The sequence below is a fragment of the Neofelis nebulosa genome, chromosome 9 (genome assembly GCF_028018385.1).
Source record: "Neofelis nebulosa isolate mNeoNeb1 chromosome 9, mNeoNeb1.pri, whole genome shotgun sequence".
Lineage (NCBI taxonomy): Eukaryota > Metazoa > Chordata > Mammalia > Carnivora > Felidae > Neofelis > Neofelis nebulosa.
In genome coordinates this window covers 118,287,298-118,306,224 of record NC_080790.1, presented here as the reverse complement: position 1 = coordinate 118,306,224, position 18,927 = coordinate 118,287,298, and the positions used below count along the sequence as shown (strand labels likewise).

At 41.9% G+C, this 18,927-nt stretch overlaps 1 protein-coding gene across 6 annotated transcripts in view; it reads right to left on the bottom strand.

Annotated features, from left to right (window-relative positions):
- PHF20 (PHD finger protein 20) overlaps positions 1-18,927 on the bottom strand; it is a 173,736-nt gene that overhangs the window by 30,577 nt on the left and 124,232 nt on the right. For all 6 annotated transcript variants that reach the window (XM_058685446.1, XM_058685450.1, XM_058685449.1 and 3 more), the window contains one exon: positions 16,513-16,791. In XM_058685446.1, coding sequence (XP_058541429.1) covers positions 16,513-16,791 — 279 coding nt within the window. The remainder of the gene's footprint in view (positions 1-16,512; positions 16,792-18,927) is intronic.

The window sequence follows — 18,927 nt, the reverse complement described above, 5'->3', positions numbered from 1 at the left end:
TCTCTCTCTGCCCCTCCCCTGCTCGCACTCATGCATGTGCACTTTCCCTCTCTCAGGATAAACAAACTTAAAAAAAAAAAAAAAAAGTGAAAGTCCAGGTCCCACCCCCAGAGATTCAGATTTAATTGGCTTGAGGCGTGACCAGCGTGTCAGGAATTTGTTCTTTCTTTCTTTTTTTTTTTTTTTTTTTTTTAATAATTGCAGTACAATTCACATAACATGAAATAACCCATTTAAAAATAAACAATTCACAGGGCACCTGGGTGGCTCAGTCAGTTAAGCGTCCAACTTCAGCTCAGGTAATGATCTCATGGGTTTGTGAGTTCAAGCTCCACATGGGGCTCGCAGCTGTCAGTTCAGAACCCGCTTCACATCCTCTGTCCCCCACCCTATCCCTCTCCCCTGCTTGTGTGAACTTGCTCTCTCAAAAATAAACATTTTTTTAAATCTTAGGAAAAAAATGAACAATTTGCACCTTCCAAATACCACAACTTCATTCTCTGCTAATCTTCACAGTAAGTAAACTCAAGTCATCAACACTCCCTTGTCCAAACTTCTCACTTCACAATTTTTCCTAATTCCATTCTAAAAACTTCCCACCTACCACTCTACTGAGACTGTTTTCAGTTTTCAAAGTTAACAACAGCCTTACTATTGCAAAAATCCAGTTGTTTAGCTTATTCAATGTATAAGCTAATAATTGATCACGCCTTACTCTGTAGATATTAAGAAGTGTTTAAGCAAACATATTCTGTGACCTAACCACTCTACCCCTAGATATTTACTCAAGAGAAGGGATAATGTGTCCATACTAAGACTTGTACATGAAAGCCCACTGAAGCTGTAGTTGTAATCCCCCAAAGTGGAAACTACCCAAACCTCCATCAGCAGGTGAATGAATCATTTGTGCTGTGTCCATACAATGGAATACTTATCAGCAGGTTCATCTAGCTCTTCAGCACCATGTCAGCACCGCAACCCAGGCCTCTCTCCCAAAGGGGCACCCAAGAACCATCAGAGAGGATATCGGGCTGCCATACTAGCTGTTAAGCCTGGGCTCTCCAGGCAGAAGTTAATCTGCTGGCTAAAGAACACAGGAATTAAGGGTCTCTAAGTTCCCTCCTTGTTAAAATACTCTGCAACTGAGAAACTAAGTTCAACAAACAAGAACTTTAGAAAAGACCTTAAATCTAATTTACAAAAATACAATTTAAGATTAAGAAACCAAGGCCCAGGGGCGCCTGGATGGCTCAGTTGGTTAAGCGTCCGACTTCAGCTCAGGTCATGATCTCACAGTTTCTGAGTTTGGTTTGTGAGTTTGAGCCCTGTATCGGGCTCTGTGCTGACAGCTCAGAGCCTGGAGCCTGCTTCGAATTCTGTGTCTCCCTCAGTCTCTGCTCCTCCCCCACTCATGCTCTGTCTCTTTCTCAAAAATAAATAAACATTTAGGGGCGCCTGGGTGGCGCAGTCGGTTAAGCGTCCGACTTCAGCCAGGTCACGATCTCACGGTCCGTGAGTTCGAGCCCCGCGTCGGGCTCTGGGCTGATGGCTCAGAGCCTGGAGCCTGTTTCCGCTTCTGTGTCTCCCTCTCTCTCTGCCCCTCCCCCGTTCATGCTCTGTCTCTCTCTGTCCCAAAAATAAATAAAAAACGTTGAAAAAAAATAAATAAACATTTAAAAAATAAAAAATAGGGGCGCCTGGGTGGCTCAGTCGGTTAAGCGGCCAACTTCGGCCCAGGTCATGATCTCGCGGTCTGTCAGTTCAAGCCCCGCGTCGGGCTCTGTGCTGACAGCTCAGAGCCTGGAGCCTGTTTCAGATTCTGTGTCTCCCTCTCTCTGACCCTCCCCCATTCATGCTTTGTCTCTCTCTGTCTCAAAAATAAACTTAAAAACAAAAAATTTTTTAAATAAATAAAAGTAAATAAATAAAAAATAAAAGAAGAAACCAAAGCCCAGAGAAATAAGTTGACTTGGCCAAGTTGATACAGTTCATTAGCAAAACGTAGTCAAATGCCTCCCAAATTTTATAAAAGCTATCAACAATATTTACTTTCCTCTGATCCTGGGAACATTCCTCCTCAGATATAAACACATAACTCATTTTTGCAGATCCTCTTGGCTATAACTACATTATTAGTCATGGCTTAAATCCATTTACTCAACAAATATTTGAGCATCTACTATGTTCCAGGCGGTATTCTAGGGAGGAAGAATACAACAATGAACAACAACAACAAAAAAGACAAAACCTCTACCCTCACAGAGCTATACTTAGTAGGTGGCAGCAGAAAACAAGTAAGTTATATAGTATTTTAGAAGATGATCAGTGCTATGGAAAAAATAAAGGAGGGAAGGGGAATAGTAGAGATGAGAGAAGAGGAGATTTGCAATTTTAATAGTATGTAATCAGAGATCACCTCACTGAGAAAAGGATATCTGAGCACAGACTTGAAAGGAGAGCATGAAACATATGGAAATCTGGGGAGAAGACTTTTCCAGGCAGGGGGCCAGCAAGTGGATGACTCAAAGGGTTGGCTTTTGGTGTTGAAGAAACAGGCACAGGGACTACTTCCTAAGTCTTTTTATGCAGCCAGCATTACTCTAATCAGACAAAGACATTACGAGAAAGGAAAACTGCAGATCAGTATCTCTCATGAACCCAGGTGCAAAAATATTGGCAAACTGAACCCACCAATGTATGAAAAAATGATATACTACGACCAAGTGGGATTTATTCCAGGTACACAAGGCTGGCTCAACATTCAAAAATCAATTAATGTAATCCACTATACCAGGCCAAAGAAGAAAAATCCTGTGACAAAGATGCAAAAAAAGCATTTGACAAAATCCAACACTCCTCATGATAAAAACCCTCAGAAAATTAAGAAGAGGGAATCTTCCTTAACAAAGGACATCTACAAAAGTCTATGGCTAAGTTTATGTTTAATGGTAAGAACTGAATGCTTTCTCCTTAAGATCAGAAACAAGGCAAGGATGTCCTCTCTCAACATTTCCATTCACCATTGTGCTAGACATCCTAAGTAGTACAATAAGAGAAGAAAATATTACACAGGTTGGAAAAGAAGAAATAAAACTATCTTTGTTTGCATAGACATGACTATGTAGAAAATCTCAAAGAACTGACCAAGAACAAAAAACAAAAACGCTGGAACTAATAGTGATTATAGCAAGGTCGTAAAGAAACCAGGTTAATATACAAAAGCCCACTGCTTTCTCATATGTTAGCAATGAACAATTGGAATTTGAAGTCAATAAATAGCAAGGAAGCTTGTATGTCTTCGCTGTAAGTGAAATTAGAATTAGGTTGAGGGAGAGAAGATGATGTGGCTAGAAGCAGATCGTATAAGGCCTTATAAAAAAGTTGGCCACTGGAAACATCTGAGCAAAGGTGTGATTTAAGCTGATGTATCTTCACCCACACACATATAGAAACTGTTGCCCAATCCAGTTTTTTATTTGTAAATTCAAGTTTTAATGACCTCCAAACTAAAGTAACTATAGCCATTAATTTATTGGAAAGCTAACAGCATTAATCCCATCAGTAGCAGAAGCAACTGAAGAGGAGACCACCTTGGTCCTGCATCCTCGAGAAAGATCTGAATATAGGGTATAAACTGCAAAATGCCAGGGCATACCCGGTTATCATCTAAGTATGGGAGTTCCTTTGGGCTTCTCTAACAACAGTAGTTTCTCATTTCACATTTCATAAAACAGAATCACATCCTCTAGGGAACCCAATAAGCAATAAGAGAAGGATGGGGGACTTCATTCCATACCAGGGATTCCTGAAGTTCCCACGTTACTCAAACTCAGGTTAATTCATGACTAACATTCCCAAAAAATGAAGACATAATGAACACTCTCACTGGCCTACCAACTGTGACATCACGTGATTAATGAATTTTCCCAACTTTTTAGGATTTGCTTTAATTCAAATTTTGCGTATAAGATTTTCTATCATATAACTTCAAACTGGTAATTGTGCATAAAATGTAGCTATACCTTAATAACATTACCCTTCAACAGAGGAGGAAGTGAAATTCAGAGAAGCTACAAGATCACATACATTACTAAACAGAAAGGGTGAACTCAAACCTGTGAGAGGACTTGGGCCTCCAAGTCTTGGGTACTGAGCATTGTCCTTGAAATAGGAAACCAGCCCAAGGCACAGATCTGCTCTGCAGTTCAACAGCACCACCACTCACTCGCTCCCAGGTTATGCTGTTTTCTTTTCTCACTTTGTATCTGCTGCACGTAGGAGACATTGTGGGTATCTCCCAGAGTTTCTTCTATCCCTCCTTCACTGTGCAGCATGTAAGGGCTTTGAACAGGACTAACTCCACATTCAGTTAACCAGTAATTCCCTGGTTGCAGTCTTAGGCTTAGATAACCTGAGCCTGACCAGTTGGTTCAAGGCAGGGATCGGAATGGACTGATGTGACCCAACTGTAGGACTCTGGCCCAACATTCATAAAAAGGATATATACTCTTATTCTCGTTAGATTTGAATGAAGCAGTATGGAGGCTTAAATGATACTTGGCTATCCAAATGATACAAGGGTATCCAACCTGAAAATAGCACTGACAGGCAACATGATAAGATAGTCCCAGAGCCATACATCCCCTGGACTTCCCCACTATGTGAACCAACACACCCTCTTTATTGTAGAGTCAATTGAAATAGAGTTTCCTGTTACTTGTAACTAAAAGGATCCCAAGTGTTGCAGCTGGTCAGAAATATGGTCACTTTAAGCTTTAAAGAGTTCTTCCTGAGGCTTCAATTAGAGGGGTAAACAATGAAGATACAAAGAAGAGATACCGTAGGAAGTTGTTCTATAAAGAGGCCCGTGTTCTCTGAGAGCAGGGGGAAGAGAGAAAGCCTTCAGAGGCTCACGCTGACTTCCAGCTGAAAACTGGGAAGTCAAATGTGGCCTAAAATGGCAGAGCTCACAGAGAGAACTGTCCAGCAGGTACTAAGCTAATGCTGGTGATTCCCTGAGGTAAAGGGGCCGTCAAGGAGACCAGAGGCCGAACTAATTCAGATTACCCATGTGCACAGAGGTCTCCTGTAGAGAGGCACTCCCACTGCCCACTCCAGGACCCAGAAGCAGGGCATCCTTCCCTGGAATCCTAAAAGACAGCAGACACAGAGCCTAGAGTGAGGGTATAGGCTCTGCAACTAGATTCAAATTGTGGCTCCACCACCTGCTAGATGTATAGGTATCAGTTCAAGTTAATTCATCTCACCTGCAACCCAGTTTATAATCAACTGGGCACAACAGTACCCCCACCTCATAGGATTTGTTCTGAGGATTAAATAAAACAATACAAGAAAGAACTTGGAACAGTGCCTAGCACATGGCAAGTTCTCACATGTTAGCTGTTGTTATCTTGCTTGCGATACTCTCTCCCTGGAGGGTGATGGTGGTCTGCTGTTGAGCTCTCTTAGACAGCTTGGCCAATTGTTCCATGAGCCACACAGTATGGCCTGACTACAGAGCTACTTCCCAAATGCTCAGGCTTGGCTGCACAAAGAGCAACTTCCTGCAAGGCTCTGGATCAGAGAGCAGCTTGTCACCTGAGGAGGGTGAGGCTCTTCTAGGACGGCCACTTGTCGTCTCCTCAGGCTGCACGTGTCCATAAGTATTAGAGCACTTGATGCCCGCATCTTCCACCAAAAAAAAAAGTACTACAGCCCTTCTTTTTTCCCTCTGAACAGCCTGCTCCCTATTTCTCCACCAGATCATCACTAAGCTATGAGAGCAGAAGGACATCAGACAACTGCTTCCAGTTTGACCTGAGAGGGAAATAAACCTCTGTCTTGTTGAAGCAGGCCACCTTGGTTCTCTCTTTCAGACACCATAATCTAATTAAGCTCAGAGGGCTCTCTTCCCTTTAAGGAGAGAGAGAGCATGCCCTTGTAAGAAGGCCAGTCTAAAGCCACAAGGTATAGATGGCAACAAAGAAGGGCCCACTCCAGTGCCCCAAGACTCACTTCGGCCTACAGACAAGGGTTACCCAGAGTGAGAACCAAATGGATGTAACAACAGGTAGTAAGCACAAGTGAGGTCCCCTTTGATTCTAGAGTATTCTTTCTGGTACGAACCGCTACTCACAACTGAACTCATTTATGAAGAAACAAATCCAGATACCAAAGAAGCCTGAACTTGCCACTGGAAGAGAATTCATTAAATGGATTCTGGTATTCTGAGAAACCTAATTTGGAAATGCAAACCTAAACTGACCTTCCAAATTCACTTATGTGATGAAAGGCCTGGCTGAGGGAAAGGGAAACATCTGGAGACCAGAGTCAGAAGAGGCATCTCAGGGACAAACGATCATAGCCATTTATTCTCCTCGATGCCTTTGAACCTCTACCCTGCTTGGTCCCAGCATGGGAATACCTTTCCTATCCCCTGGCCTTGGTCCAAACCCTCTACCCTCACACTTTAAGGTTTAACTCGAATGTCACCTTGTCCTCTTAACGTCCCAGCTCCTGCTCTACAAACAAAATCTGAATCTTTGTTTCCACAGCACTTTATATGTTCCTAATATAAAACTTAGCTCTTTTCCCTGCATCTGATTATGGGCTTTTCTCCTCACGTGAAAGGGCCTTGTCTCATTCATACCTGATCGTACATCATCACTTTAAAAATGAGGAAATCACATCTGTAAAGAGCTCAGATCACAAGTGAACAGTAGCAAGACTGCTACTAAGATTCAGTCTATGGACTCTCAGACCAGAACTGTTTCTTCTGGTCAACCAACCCAACAGGGAAATTGAGAGGATTGAAAAATAATCTCTGCAGAGCATTTTCTGGTTCTCATGGAACAGAAGCACCAGGAATCTCCACGTGAGAACTCCATTAGATCTCAAGGTTCCATTTGCCACAACCAGAGCACTCAGCATAAAGAGAGTACTTCTTTACAATAATTTTCACCAAACAGCATAATTTCTGTAATATTATATGTGTTTTTCACTTATGCATAATGTCAAGTTCGCAATGCCTATGAACTAGGACACAGGTTGCCTGGTGTCAGAGTCTCACCTTGAAACATCTCTCCACCTGAACCCACCCCATCTGAAATGCCACCCCTGAATACCAGAATTTCTTAGAAGTCTGAGTGAAACCTAGGTATGTTGAGAATAGGTGACATATGCTGGTTTTAATCTTTCAAATCTTGAGAAATTTAGTTACTGGATTAGTCAAGTAACCAGCAAAACCATGAGGAAACAGAAGGAGACTTTGACGGGAGACAGTGAGGGGAGATGCCTGGAACAGGGGGTGCCCTCTGGAGGCCTGGAACAGGGGGTGCCCTCTGGAGGTCTATGGAATCTTCTAAATACCCTCCTATGTTTGCTCTCATTGACAGCCAGCGTCATGGTAAAGGATGAACATGTTTCCTGACCCCAGTTCACTGATGATGATAACTTAGGGTCCTTCTGGTTACTGGCACAGGCAGGACTAGGGGCCAGGGTTTTCATTTCCCACCTAGAATATAGCAAGGTAAACCAGCTGGTTTCTTTCAGCCTGATAACTGCTGGCCATCTCAGCAACCACGCACATGAGAATTGTGAAATCATCCATGAGGTCTGTGTCCACTTGACAGGAGGACAGAGTTATGTGTTCCTTCCTGGCTGCGCAAAACCGCTCTACCATCTAAGAGGGTACGGGAATGACCAGGCTATACCCCAGACAGTGGGTGAGTGGCCTATGTGGCCCATTCTGCCACCAAACTGACCAGTTTTACAAAGGACCAGCAGGGGAGCAACAAGATAAAGCATAGTGATTTAAAACACCCATCTGTTCACCCTAAAGCTTTTATTTTATTTTTATTTTTTATTATCTTATTTATTTTATTTTTAGTAACCTCTACACCCAACATAGGGCTCAGACTCATGACCCTAAGACCAAGAGTTGCACACTCTCCCAATGGTGCCGGCCAGGCACCCCCTAAAGCATTTTATATCGTCCACCCCTGTCAGTCTTGTGTTTTTTTGTTTTTTGTTTTCTAAATGTTTATTTATTTTGTGAGAGAGAGAGTACACGTGCACAAGTGGGAAAGGGGTAAAGAGAGAGGGAGAGAGAGAATCCCAAGCAGGCTCTGCACTCTCAGTGCAGAGCCTGACACAGAGCTCAATCCCACGAAATCAAGTTGGACCCTTAACTGACTGAGCCACCCAGACACCCCTGTTTGTTTAAGTAGTATTCATGCCCATCGCAGAGCCCAATGCAAGGCTTGAACTCATGACCCTGAGATCAAGACCTGACCTGAGATCAAGAATCAGATGGTTTAACAGACTGAGCCACCCAGGCACCTCAGCAGATCATGTTATTAAAAAGAAAACTGGCAGGCAAAAATTCCCAAGTTCATCAAATTTCCAAATCACAATGAAATGGATCTTTTAGTTAAGAGAGAGAATCAAATCCCAGGTGGCTATATTGGTATGAGATCCAAAAGCAGTACACAAAAGTAGAAAATCAATCACTGAGGTTTCTTATACCAAAATGGCAACAACCTATTGATTTTGCAGCTCATTAGTGGTCAGCTGAATTTAGAACTAGATCTCTGACTACCTGGGATAATGTTTTCACTGAAACAAAGAGCTACTGCTTATTAAGAGTTTACTGTAGGCCAGATATTGTGTTAAGCATTTTACATTACATTATATTTAATGTAACAAAGCTCCAAGGTAAGTAGTAGTATTATTTCCATTTCACAGATGAGAAAACTGAAGTTCAGCAAGTTCTTTGCCCAAAGTCACATAGCAAAGCAAGTAGGGAAGTTTGGGGGGGGGAGGGGGTTCAAATTCAGATGGGCTGACTCTGAGCCTGCACATATTACTCAACACAAATCACAAACCTCAAGTATAGTTAATCAGGAATCGCCAAACCAGACAAGCAATCTACACATGGCCAAGAATGCCCATCCTGAACTCAGGTGTGTTACACTGGGCAAGGTCCCTCCTCAGACAATTACCATGACCAGGGACAAGGAGAACTATGCCTAGCTCAGAGGGCACACACCATGGTAGCCAAGCAAACACATCTTTCCTCAGTCCCCTTATGGCCTCCTGTCTGTCAAGACTCAGCCTCTGGAATAACTTGGTTCTAGACACTCTGTGTCACTGTGATAGGCTAAATCCACCTCCAGTTGCTCCCTAGTTCTGCCTGCCCAGATGTCACTCCATCACCGGATCCATTTCTACTAGGTCCCAACACATCAATATGCACAATCACCAATCCCTGAGCGCCGGCCGTGTTCACAGCTCTGAGCAGAGCCCACGGGATACTGCAGCAACAACATTCATTCCTCTCCAACAGTAGTTACAGTCCAGCTGAAAAGCTCATATCAATGCACTAACTTCAGTCATACATGGCTGGATGAGACAAATAAAATCATAGTCAAGGGGAAGAAGGAAATGCACCTCCCACATATGGGACCCTATAAAACAGGCTCAATACATTAGCTCACAGACTCATCCCAAGAACTCATCCAGTTTACACAGAGACAGAGAAGTGGGGAAACCTACAAAAAGTCCAACAACAGTTATAAGAATTGGATAGGATTCACAACCCACATGCCCAGCACCAACATTATGCTCTGCAAAAACCATCATTCCATCCTTAAATATTTCTTAGCAGATGAGTGATATGATCAGGTTTGTATTCTCCAAGTTCCCTTACAGCAAAATAAAAGATAAACCATAGTGAGTAAAGGACGGAGAGAAGAAAACTGGTTGAGAAACTATTACAACAATCAAGGCAAGACAGGAAAACCTGGATTACTGCTGGGGGACAGAGAAAAAAGGGATCCATTTGGGGATAAAGCAGATGTAAATAAACAAAAAATTAAAAGCTCCTCAGTTACCATTATTTCAAGTGAAAAGACTGATCTTTTATCTCAGCATCTCCTTGTACTTTATTTTCTTGCATTCTTATAGCAATTTTAATATTTTCGAAGTGTCTGTTTTATGTAGGCCTTTTATTGAGGCCTAAAACATACAGAGAAAACTACACACATAATAAATGTATGATTGATACAAGCAGGCCAAAAGTCTCCCTCCTGCCCCCACCATTCATTCATCCACCTACCACCCCACAAGGGTAACTAACCACTGTCATACCCTCAAACAGCACAGATTCATTTTTATCTGGTTTTGAACTTTATATAAAACCGTATCACATAGGTTATGAGTTTACACTAGCTCAACACTGTATTTGTGACATGTACCAAAGTTGGTGGGAGGGCTGTGGTCCACTCACTGCTGTGTGGTATTCCACTGGATCAAGATATCACAATTTATTTACTCTATTCACACATTTACAGATATACCTCAGAGATACTGCAGGCGTGGTTCCAGATTACCACAACAAAACAAAGGTCGCAATAAAGTGAGTTGAATGTATTTTTTGGTTTCCCAGCGCATATAAAAGTTATGTTTACACTATACTATAGTCTACTAAGTATGCAATCGCATTATGTCTTTAAAAAAAAAAAACAAAGTACACACCTAAATTAAAAAATACTCAATTGGGGGCACCTGGGTGGCTCGGTCTGTTAAGTGTCGGACTCTTAATTTCAGTTCAGGTCATGATGTCACAGTTTGTAAGTTCAAGCCCCATATTAGGCTCTGTGCTGGCCACTCAGAGCCTGCTTGGGATTCTCTACCTCCTCTCTCTCTGCCCCTCCTCTGCTCTCTCTCTGAAAATAAATAAACATTCAAACAAGAAACACTTTATTGGAGCCTCCAAATTAGGCTCAGGTCATGAGCTCATGGTTTGTGAGTTCGAGCCCCACACTGAACTCTCTGCTGTCAGCACAGAGCCCACACTGGAGCCTCTGTACCCCCCTCTCTGTGTGCCCCTCCCACACTCACGCTGTCTCAAAAATAAATGAATATTGTAAAAAAAGTTTTTTAATATTTTATGGGTAAAAAAAAATGCTAACCATCATCTGAGTTTTCAGTGAGTCATAATCACTGATCACACATCACCATAACAGATACAATAATATTGAAAAAAGTTTGAATAGACACATAGGTCAATGGAACAGAACAGATAACTCAGAAATACACCCACAATTATATGGTCAATTAATCTTCAGCAAAGGAGGCAAGAATATGCAATGGGAAAAAGGCTCTTCAATAAATGGTACTGGGAAAACTGGACAGCAACATGTAAAAGAATGAAAAAGGACCACTTTCTTTCACCATACACAAAAATAAACTCAGGGGCGCCTGGGTGGCTCAGCTGGCTAAGAGTCTGATCTGACTGCTGATTTCAGCTAAGGTCATGATCTCCCAGGTCAAGAATTCAAGCCCTACATCATGCTACAAGATGGGCTTGGAGCCTGCTTGGGATTCTCTCACTCTCCCCCATGCCTGTCCCATTTGCATGCACTCTCCTCACACCACCCCCCCCCTAAAAAAAAACTCAAAATGGATTACAGGCCTAAATGTGAGACCTGAAACCATAAAAATCCTAGAATAAAGAACAGGAAGTAGTATCTCTGACATCAGCCATAGCAACATTTTTCTACACATATCTCCTCAGGCAAGGTAAATAAAAGAAAAATAAACTATTGAGACTAGATCAAAATAAAAAGCTTCTGAGCAGCAAAGGAAACAATCAACAGAACTAAAAAGTAACCTATTGAATGGGAGAAAGTATTTGCAAATGACATGCAAATGACAGGGGAGGGATCCGATAAAGGGTTAGTATCCAAAATATGTAAAGAACTTCTAAACCTCAAAACTCAAAAAAACCCCAAATAATCCAATTTAAAAATGGGCATAAGTTATGAACTGTATATTTTAAATATTTCAGAATTTTAATTTTTTTAATGTTTATTTTTGAGAGAGAGACACACACACAGAGTGTGAGCAGGGGAGGGGCACAGAGGGAGACACAGAATGCAAAACAGGATCCAGGCTCTGAGCTGTTAGCATAGAGCCCAACTTGTGGCTCAAACTCACAAGCAGTGATATCATGATCCGAGCCAAAGTCAGACGCTTAACCGACTGAGCCACCCAGGCGCCCCAAAAATACTTCAGAAATTTAAAAATAAAATACTAAAATCACTGAAATATGTTTACCTATCAGACTCACAATAATTTAAAATTTGGTAATATTGATAATATTAAAAAACTGACACACATGACTAGTTGGAGAGAGATTATAAACTGAAACAAAGTTTTCAAAAGGTGATTTGGTATCATCTATCAGAAGTTTAGATATGCACATACCCTTTGCTGAAGGCAACCACCTCCAGGAATTTATCCCATGGGTTTATTTGTACACAAGGGGAAATTAATCTTTGGGAGGTTTACTTTATTTTAGCACTTGATAGAGTGAAAAAAATGGCAAAATATAAACTTTTTATAGGAAGAATGTTTATAGTACAGTACACTCATACAATGAAAAATGACAACTGTCAAAATTGGTAGAACCACATATCAACACTGATATGAAATGATGTCCAAGATATCTTTAATGAAAAAAAAAAAAAAAACAAGTGACAGGTGATACTGTGTAAAAGATATTTTCTATGTAGACGTGTTTGGATATGCACAGAAAATATCTGAAAAGAGTTTGTTAAATAAAAATAGTGACATTTGCAAAGAGGGTGGGAATGCCAAGGGGAGGGATACCTTTTCCCTTAACTCTGTTGTACTGATTTATACAGCAATCATATGTCACTTTTGTACTTGGGGATGGGTTGTAAAAATGTTACAGATTCTAAACTTAGAACCACTGAATTGGAATGTGTCTGGAAAGCAGGGCCCAATAAATCCATATTTTAACAAGTCACCAAGTGTGACTCCCAGGCAGCTGGGTTAGTTAGCCACTGCTCTAGGTGAGACGTGGGCCAGGTGGCATTTTGGGGAAGCAGAAGATCTCAGTGACAGGTATCTTATGTCCTAGGAAATAAGCTTGCCCCCATAATTAACCATGTATTCAATGACAGAGAGATATACTCACCTGAAAGATACAGAGTGGCCACCAAAGCCAGTAGGACTGGCCAGGAATAGACATTAACATCCCTAAGGAATCAATGTTTGGCCCTAAATGAAACAAGCAATGCCCAGGCAAGAGAATGCTCTGGTCTGAGGACTGAGCCAGTCTTTTCTTCCTTGTGCCAGGAATACTCACAACCAAGATCTCAAGCAAAACAGGACTCAGGTCTCTTCTGAAATGCCCAGAACAGAGCCTGGCACTTAATAAGCACTCAATAAAGAGGTACTGAATGGACAAGTCAATCTATTTTAGTATGAAGCACTTCTAACTCCAGTGCTCTGATCCAATGCTCAATAAGCAAACTGTTCCTACACAGGAAAGGAGTTTTGACAGCTGTGGGCTTCGTCTCAAATAAATAACTGGCACGTGGCCTTGAGCATCAGTCTACTGCCATTTGGTTCATACGAGCCTGCTCTGAGAGACATCTAACCACTGATGGGTACCCGAGCAACACTCTGGTGAAGTCACTAAGGTGGTGAGTGCTGCCATGCCCTGCGGCCCTCATGGGGAGTCTCCTCCTGGGTGACTACTGGCCAGCTGGCCTTCCTCAGGCAGCTCCTGTTAGCTCAATGCTCAGGCTCGCCAAGTGCACAGCTAGACTACCTACAACAGAGGGTAATAGAGCCCAATACAGAGGCTACTAGCCATATGCAGCTACTGAGCACCTGAAATGTGGCTAGTCTGAAGTGAAATGTTCAGTAAACATAAAATACACACTAAACTGTAACTGTATTCATTCATTTAAAATACACACTAAACAGTAAACATAAAATACACACTAAACACTAAGAAAAAGAATATAAAACAGCTCACTAGAAACTTTTATACTGGGATGCCTCAGTCAGTTAAGCCTCTAACTCTTGATTTGGGCTCAGGTCATGATCTCATGGTTCATGAGATCGATCCCCACAGCAGACTCTGTGGTGAGACTGCAGAGCCTGCTTGGGATTCTCTCTCCTTCTCTCGCTGCCCCTCCCCACCTCAAATAAAGAAATTAAAAAAATAAATAAATAAACTTCAAAAAAAAGACATTTCTATACCAACTTAATGCTGAAACGATAGCATTTTGGATATAGTAAATTAATAAAATACATTAAGAATGATTTCATCTGTTTCCTTTGACATTTTAAAATGTGGCTATTAGGAGCACCTGGGTGGCTCAGTCAGTTGAGCATTTGATCTTGCAGTCTGAGAGTTTGAGCCCCACAATGGGCTCATTGCTGTCAGTGTGGAGCCCATTTCAGATCCTCTGTCCCCCTGTCTCTCTGCCCCTCCCCCATGCTCACGCTCTCTCTCAAAAATAAACATTTAAAAAAATAAAAATTAAAAATTAAATAATAAAATAAAATGTGGCTATTAGAAAAAGTTACATGTGGTTCACATTATACTTTTAATAAATAATGCATCATATATGACTAAAAGATTCTACCTTGACCTTCATTCACTAAATCTTCAAAACATGGCCGAGGACTGATCTCTCACAGGGTCAGAGATCACCTTAGTTGACACAGCCCTGCCCCATTGTCCTGAAACCTGATTTCATACTTTCTTGGGAATACTGTCACATGTCCTAGGAGTTCCACATATCATTTAATACCTAGGTATTATATCAGCCAGTAATATATAATGATGTTACAATTTCAGGTAAAAAGAAGCTGGAGGGCTTGTAGAATTTACTGGAAATTCATTAAAAAGGCTTCTGCAGGCATGTGGCTCAGTCAGTAGAGCATGTGACTATTGATCTAGGGGCATGAGTTTGAGCCCCACGTTGGGCATAGAGATTACTTTAATTTCTTTTTTTTTTAACGTTTATTTTTGAGACAGAGAGAGACACAGCATGAACGGGGGAGGGGCAGAGAGAGAGGGAGACACAGAATCGGAAGCAGGCTTCAGGCTCTGAGCCATCAGCCCAGAGCCCAATGCGGGGCTCAAACTCGCGGACCGCGAGATCATGACCTGAGCTGAAGTCAGACGCTTAACCAACTGAGCCACCCAGGCGCCCCAAGAGATTACTTTAAAAAAAAATGGGGCATCTGGGTGGCTCAGCCGGTTAAGCATCTGACTTCGGCTCAGGTCATGATCTTGCAGTTTGTGAGTTCGAGCCCCACATCGGGCTCTGTGCTGACAGCTCAGAGCCTGGAACCTGCTTTGGATTCTGTGTCTCCCTCTCTCTCTGCCCCTCCCCACCTCCTCTCTCTCTCAAAAATAAATAAAAAACATTAAAAAAAATTTTTTTAAGAAATAAAAGGTGAGGGGGGTGGTGCTGGCTGGCTCAGTCAGTTAACCGTCCGACTTAGGCTCAGGTCATGACCTCGCGGTGAGTCCGAGCCCCGCATCGGGCTCTGCGCTGACAGCTCAGAGCCTGGAGCCTGCTTCGGATTCTGTGTCTCCCTCTCTCTCTGCCCCCCCCAACCCCCCCGTCCCCACTCACACTCTGTCTCTCAAAAATAAACATTAAACAAAATTTTAAAATTTTAAAAAGTCTTCTGAAATTCCCCCAGAAATTTGTAATTTTTCAATCTCTTAAGTTTTAGAAAAAAATCTCCAGGGGCACCTGGTTGGCATATGGTGGAGCATGCAACTGTCAATCTCAGGGTTGTGAGTTTGAAACCCATACTGGCTAGAGATTACTTAGATGAAAGGGAAGGAAGGAAGGAAGGAAGGAAGGAAGGAAGGAAGGAAGGAAGGAAGGAAGGAAGGAAGGAAGGAAGGAAGGGAAAGGAGGGAGGGAAAGAGAGGAGGGAGGGAGAGAGGGAGGAGGAAGGAAAGAAAGGAAGGAAAGGAAGGGAAGGAAGGGAAGGAAGGGAAGGAAGGAAGGAAGGAAGGAAGGAAGGAAGGAAGGAAGGAAAGGAGGGAGGGAAAGGAAGGAGGGAGGGAGTGAGGAAGGAAGGAGGAAGGAAGGAAAGGAAGGAAGGGAAGAAGGGAGGAAGGCAGGAAGGAAGGAAAGGCCACCAAAAAGGTTCTTTGTACTAAGACATGAAGACGAGACTTTGTGGTAATCCTTACTACCTCCATTACAATTTTTTTGTTTTGGGTTTTTTGTTGTTGTTTTTTTTGAGAAAGAGAGAGCACACACGTGCAAGTGAGCGAGGGGCAGAGAGAGAGAGAGAGAGAGAGATAGAATCCCACAAGGGGCAGAGAGAGAGAGAAGAGGGCCTCACCTGAAGCGGGCACAAGCTCACCCAATGTGGGACTCAAACTCACGAACCGTGAGATCATGACCTGAGTCCAAGTCAGGTGCTCGATGACCGAGCCCCCAGGTGCCCCCACTACTGTAGTTCTCGTTCCTCCAGGAGGGTCACAGCCCTTCGATGTAATTCCTGAGGATCACTTGTCCGTTTTCATCTTTTAAGATTCAATTGGACCAAACCAACTTAACACCTTCTTCTGTGTCAGAAATGCAAGCAGTGTGACCTGAGCAACAGAGAGTACTCTATAATATAGATACAACATAGAACCAAAATACTTACTTGGGGAACTGGCAGAGACCCGCTTCCTGGTCAGGCTCTCCTGGCTGGCCTTGTCTGAAGCTGAAGAGCCCCTCGTTTGGACCTGCCTCTTTCCTGGGTTCTCATCTGGCTCTGGTGACTTCTCCATCCCGTGGAAATACTTCATGTGATAGTGCAACAGTTTGGCCTTGCGGAAAAATTTTAAACAATCCACAACCTTGCACCTGAACTTGTGATCTAGGTCGACAGCTGGGGCTTTACATGTCACAAAATCATCTGTTTTCTTAAAAGTATTTGTTACTGAAAAACAGAACAGAAACAAAAACAAAGATTCCTCGTGCTTATCCTACTTATGACAATACATGCATTACACACGGCAACAAAAAGTGAAAGAGCAGAAAGCATATGGAGACAGAGACATCAGGCAGCCATCACCTCCCCAGATTACTGTTTGGAAAGAAAGGATACAACTTCAGGATAAATAACAGACACTCAACCAAGATTCATCTTCTGAATGAGAAGATCAACATGTTTTTGTTTGCTTATTAGATCGCTTCTCGGCCTTTTGGCTAAGATCAAGTGTTTGCTTATTAGGCAGCCACACAACTTCTCAAGGTTGTAGACTATAGGGAAAGAACAGGAAAAATCCTTAAAAAAAAAAAAAAAAATCAGAAACCCAACCCAGTACTTAATACTCTTGACTTAGAACAGATTCAAACTTACTACGATCCTAATACTTGTGTGTGTGGCCCAAACTAGGGAATATTCTGGGGGGATCTTTTTATAAAACCAAAGGGATCTCACAATGATTTTTGTACAAAGAGAGTGTAACTGTTACAAAAGTTTTTGATATTTTGCTACTATGTACTTTGTTTGAACAAAGGACTCAGTAAGAAAAAAAAAAGATAACCAAATGAGTGGAGCTGAAAGGCATGAGGAGAACTCAGGAGGACTCCATGATCAAATTTAAAGAGGCAAAAACAGTTTGAAATGCGCCCTCTGCCCCAAAAAACAAACAGAAGGCAACAATTTGCCATGTATCAATGACAAAAAATAAAGCTGTAACAAGAAATTCATGTGTGTTGGAAACAGTTTATTGAAGACTCCTTTCATAATGCCCTCACCCCAATGAGAGTAATCCCCTTAAATTCAAATTTTCCTACACTCTTGATTAGGTCACCCAAGAATATCCTAAAAAGACTTTTCTTGGGTGAATCAAGTATTTCCCAAATACAATGATACAATTTCCATTAGAAGCAGATAGCATACTGAACCTTTGGTAAATATTAGGATTACATTTTCAAATACCATTCCACAATCAGAAGAAATAAAATTCTTAAACTCAATCTAAATCAAGTCAACATTTCCAAATCAGCACTAGGGTAAGATTACAAAACTGGTACGTTTGATGATCTGATGGATGCCACTATATGGGCATTTTAAACAAGTTAAAAAAAAAAAATACACATACACACACACATCCTAAAGCAGAATGCCTTAAAATCACTTTCTATCTATGACAAGAGATAAAAGAAAGAGGTTCAAATCAATAAGATGCAGTTAAGAGAAGAAAACTAACATGAAACCAAATGGAATACATACTTAGAAACATGGGTGTACTGAAAAAGCGTGTCAGTGGAGAAATTCAAAACTCAAACCTCCAGGGGCACCTGAGTAGCTCAGTTGGTTAAGCGTCTGACTCTTGATTTCAGCTCAGGTCATGATCTCAGGGTGGTGAGATTGAGCCCCACATTGGGCTCCACACTAAGCAAGGAGCCTAAGATTCTCTCTCCCTCTCCCTCTGCCCCTCCCACCGCTCACACACACTCATTCTAAAAACAACAACAACAACAAAAACCACCTCAAACCTCCAATACATCCTAAAATTATTTCTTAAATTACAAGTGGTTTCTCTGGAATTTCCTCCTTTTGAGCCTATTAGGCTGAACCATATGAATTTGCCATTTTTATAGATTAATAAAGTTAAATATTGGCTATTTCATATGGTTCAACCTAATAATTCCTTTTCCATTTTGACGGTCTCCAAAATCACTGCAGACAACCCCACTAACCATCATATGAATAAGGTAAGGTCCAACATCAGAGAGCATCAACACCACCTGCCATCTGAGAACTACAGCAGTCAAGCTCAGCTATAGTAAACTCATGCATCCTTTGGCTTGTGTTTGTAAGCTGTGGTTATTGTGATAAGTTGACTTATAATGGAAAAGAACAATGCCAAAATACAAACATCTTTGAGTTAAAAAAAAAAAATATTAAGGGTTGAAAATAATGAGAACTCCAAACCAATTCCATGAAAAATTACCATTCTCTCTATTCAAACACACTGGACCTTTGTGTACACACCACTGGACATTTGCATAAGGAAAAGACAGGACAGTGGCTAAAAGTGTGGGCTCTGCAGCTGGACAGCCT